The 3,789-nt window shown below is 14.4% G+C and overlaps 1 protein-coding gene across 1 annotated transcript, besides 7 other annotated features; it reads right to left on the bottom strand. All coding sequences in view use genetic code 6, as the record gives it.

The window, feature by feature from the left end:
- Positions 1-13: 13 nt before the first annotated feature.
- Positions 14-73: a microsatellite.
- Positions 74-444: 371 nt separating this feature from the next.
- IMG5_039760 (hypothetical protein) lies at positions 445-1,619 on the bottom strand (the record flags this gene model as incomplete). Its single annotated transcript, XM_004038934.1, has 2 exons — positions 445-540; positions 720-1,619. The coding sequence occupies 2 exons, from the start codon at positions 1,617-1,619 to the stop codon at positions 445-447; spliced, it is 996 nt and encodes a 331-aa protein (XP_004038982.1).
- Positions 1,620-1,739: 120 nt separating this feature from the next.
- Positions 1,740-1,808: a microsatellite.
- Positions 1,749-1,790: a microsatellite.
- A 241-nt stretch (positions 1,809-2,049) lies between the features above and the next one.
- Positions 2,050-2,089: a microsatellite.
- An 892-nt stretch (positions 2,090-2,981) lies between these two features.
- Positions 2,982-3,050: a microsatellite.
- Positions 3,015-3,090: a microsatellite.
- Positions 3,091-3,266: 176 nt separating this feature from the next.
- Positions 3,267-3,312: a microsatellite.
- Between the last annotated feature and the right edge of the window lie 477 nt (positions 3,313-3,789).

The raw sequence follows: 3,789 nt of genomic DNA, 5'->3' as shown, positions 1-3,789 counted from the left end.
AATACTCTTTAATAAATATATTTAATTAATTTTATAAAATATAAATTAAATGATTTTTTAAAATTAATTAATTCCTTTAAAATAATAAATATAATTATAATAAAAACTATTTTTATTAAATATTATATGATATATAAAAGTTAAAATATTTTTTTATTTTTTTTATGTAATTTATACAAAAAATTACTTAGAAAATTTGGTTTATTATGAGGAAAATATTATATTTTATTTTAAATAAAAATAAAAAAATATTTTTAAAATATATATATATATGTGTAAACAAAATTTATTTATAATTTAAATATAAATTGATAAATAAAAAAACTAACCTTATATTTTTATTTTTATTAAATAAAAAAAATAGAAAAATATATAATTAAATTATTATGAAAACATATACATATATATGTATATAAATATATATATAATTATTAAATATTTATATCAAATTTTTTCTTCTAAAATATCTAAAGTATCTTTTAGATGCACCATACTATTTCCCCACATAAAAGTACAATGCCCATATTTATATTCATAATACTTATAATTTTATAATTAATTTTTTAAATATGAAACATCTTTTGGATTTGCTAAACTATCATATGTTCCTGCAAATAAATAAACTTTTTCCTATATATTTTTAAGGTTGTAAACAGGAGGCGTTTTTTACCCATAAACTTACATATTTTTTTTTATCCATAATCAAATTTTTAAAATACTCCTTTTCTCTTACCTTATTTCCATAATTCCATATTTTTTAATGATGTTCCAGCCGGATCATGTCCTACAAGTACATCCATTCTTTTATAATTATCTACTGATGGATTTGTATCAGCAATTGGTCCTAAAGCACTTCTGCAGATTCTAGGTAAAAAGCCACAAAAAGCTTCTAATATAGGATGATTAATAAACCATTTATAAGATAAAACTTCATATATTCCTAAGAAATATAAGGCCCAGTCTACATTAAATTCCTATAATAAATTTAACATTAAAGAGTGCTCATATTTAATTCTAGCAACAGGCCCATAAGCTATAAATTTTCCTAATTTAGAAACTATACGGGGATTTCTTTCTGAAAGTGCAATAAACATAATTGTTGATCCTTAAGAATGGCCTATATAGTCGATTTTAGAAAATCCTGTGATCTTTGAGATGTATTCAAAACCAGAAACTAAGTCATATTTGCTCATTTCTTCATATGAAAAATCCCAGAAAGCTTTATCTTTATCAGGATTTAGTGTCTAATGTCTTCTGCTGTGCATATTTCCTCTACTATTGCCCAACCAAACATCATAGCCTGCATTCGCAAGTACAAAAGCAGGCGCTTTATCTTCTGAATTAATTAAAAAAGTATCTGAATTATCCAATAAACCATGATGTAATAAAACAGGTTTTTTACCATCTAATATTATGCTATTTTTAGACTATATTCGGTAATAGGTTAGAATATAACCGTCTTCAGTTACTATATTAGAATGAACTTCATATGGATAATTAAAATATTTTATATATTCTATAGTTGGAAGTTTAGCTTCGGGATTTTCGATACGGAGATTTTATGAAAAGGAAGATTATATTAATATAATAAAGATTATTAAATGATTATTAATTTTCATTTATTTTTAAAAATATTGATTTATTTAAGTATTTATTATTATTATTATTATAAAATTATTGTTTTAAGTTTTTAATATGTAATTTAAGTCATATTTAATCAATTTGATTTTTCATTTAAATTTTTAAATATTTTTTTTATTTTTTTGAATATATTTTTGAATTTTTTTGAAATTATTATTTTATATTTTATTTTTATTTCCACATATTATTATAATATAATTCAATTTTATAATATATTAATATTAGGAATATTATTATTATAATATTCATTTTTTTGAAATTGATTTTTATTACGTATTTTAAATATTTAAATTTTTTAATTATTGAAAATGTATAAGAAATTTTAATATAATAATAGAAAAAATTCTTATTTTTTAAATAAAAAATTTTTAAATATACTTATTTTATTAAAATATATTTAAAATTATAATTTTATTTTATATTATTTTTTTAATTATTTTTTTTATATGCAAGTATTTTTTAAAAATATATTTTATAATATAATGCATTTTTAAAAATATATATTTTACATATTTTATACATTTTATAATTTTAAAATAGAAATTAAATAAATCTAAAAATCATATTTTATATTTTTAAATAAAAATATAAAATATATGAATATGTATGTGAAATATTTTTATATTTTAAAATATATAAAAATAATAATATATTCCATATTTATAATTTCATTATTATTAGGAATAATAAATTTAATCATATATTTAAATATATAAAATAATAATTATTATCAAATTAAATAAAAAGACTATTAATTCAATTTTTATCAAATAATAATAATATAATTAATTTTCATTATATATATTATTATCTATTAAAATAAAAATTAAATTAAAAATATCAAAATAACAAATAAATTTAACTATTATTTAGTTTTTAATTTAAAATATCCTCTTACTTATACATTTTTAATTTAATTAATAAAAATGATATTCCTTCTAGAAAAAATAATTTAAAATTTGATAAATATATATCTAATATGTAAACAAAACAAAAAAATTGTAAAAATTTTTGATCATAAAATCTTTAAAATAAAATAAATTTGATTGAACAAATTGTTGGGGTATTATTTTTAAATAATTGGATTTAAATAAAATAAAAAAAATAGAGAAATACTTTTATAATAATGCAAATAAAAGAGACAATTGCACTATTTAAATTTTTAAAGAAATACATAAGAATTCTTTATTTAAATATTGCCTAAAAATAATTAATGAGAAATATGATTGATATAATTATAGAAAATATAAACTTTTCGCAAAAAATTATGAACATATATAAAATTTTCAAAATTTAGAACATAAGATAAAAAAGTAAATTAATGAACATTAAATAAAAATAAAATAAATAAATATTTAAAAATAATATATATATATTAATTATATAATTAAATTATTTTAAAATAAATATATAATTATAATATTTTATTAAATTTATAATTTATATTTTTAAAAAAAATATAAATTAGAAGTAAATACAATTATTTATATAAAATATTTATGTAATTTTATTTTTAAATTTCAATCAAAAAAATATCAATATTTATTAATAATTATAAACTATTGTTTACGAATATATGGAATATATAATTATAATAAATATGTTTATAATTAATTATATATTTAAAATTACAAAAATATATAAATAAATAATAAAAATATTATCAATAAAGTTTATATAATTCATTTTAATAAAATATTCATCTAAATTTAATTAAATAATATTTCTTAAAAAATTAAAATTATTAAAGTTATCAATTTTAATATTTTTTTATTATATATTCTTTAAAAAATTTTCTATATTAAAAATATTAAATAATATCATTTCAACCCTATAACATTTTTAATTTATTTATCTAGAAACATATTGAATAAATAGTTTATATTTAATAAATGCAGAAATAATTTAATTAATAAAAATATCAAAAAAAATTACTAAAAAATAAAAAGGCACCCAATTATTATATTTAGTATAAAAATTATTTTAAATATTAATACAAATAACGAAAAAGATAATTATTACTATAATAAAGATATTGAGATAAATTTTGAATTTAAATATTTTTTATTTAATTTATAGATACTTTCTATAAAAATAATAAATAAGTTAATACTTAATAATAATAAAGAATTAGCTTGTATTATTAAA

This window comes from Ichthyophthirius multifiliis, assembly GCF_000220395.1.
Source record: "Ichthyophthirius multifiliis unplaced genomic scaffold scaff_1120509249878, whole genome shotgun sequence".
Classification (NCBI taxonomy): Eukaryota; Ciliophora; class Oligohymenophorea; order Hymenostomatida; genus Ichthyophthirius; species Ichthyophthirius multifiliis.
The sequence above is the reverse complement of the archived record's forward strand: the minus strand, read 5'-3'. Positions and strand labels throughout refer to the sequence as shown.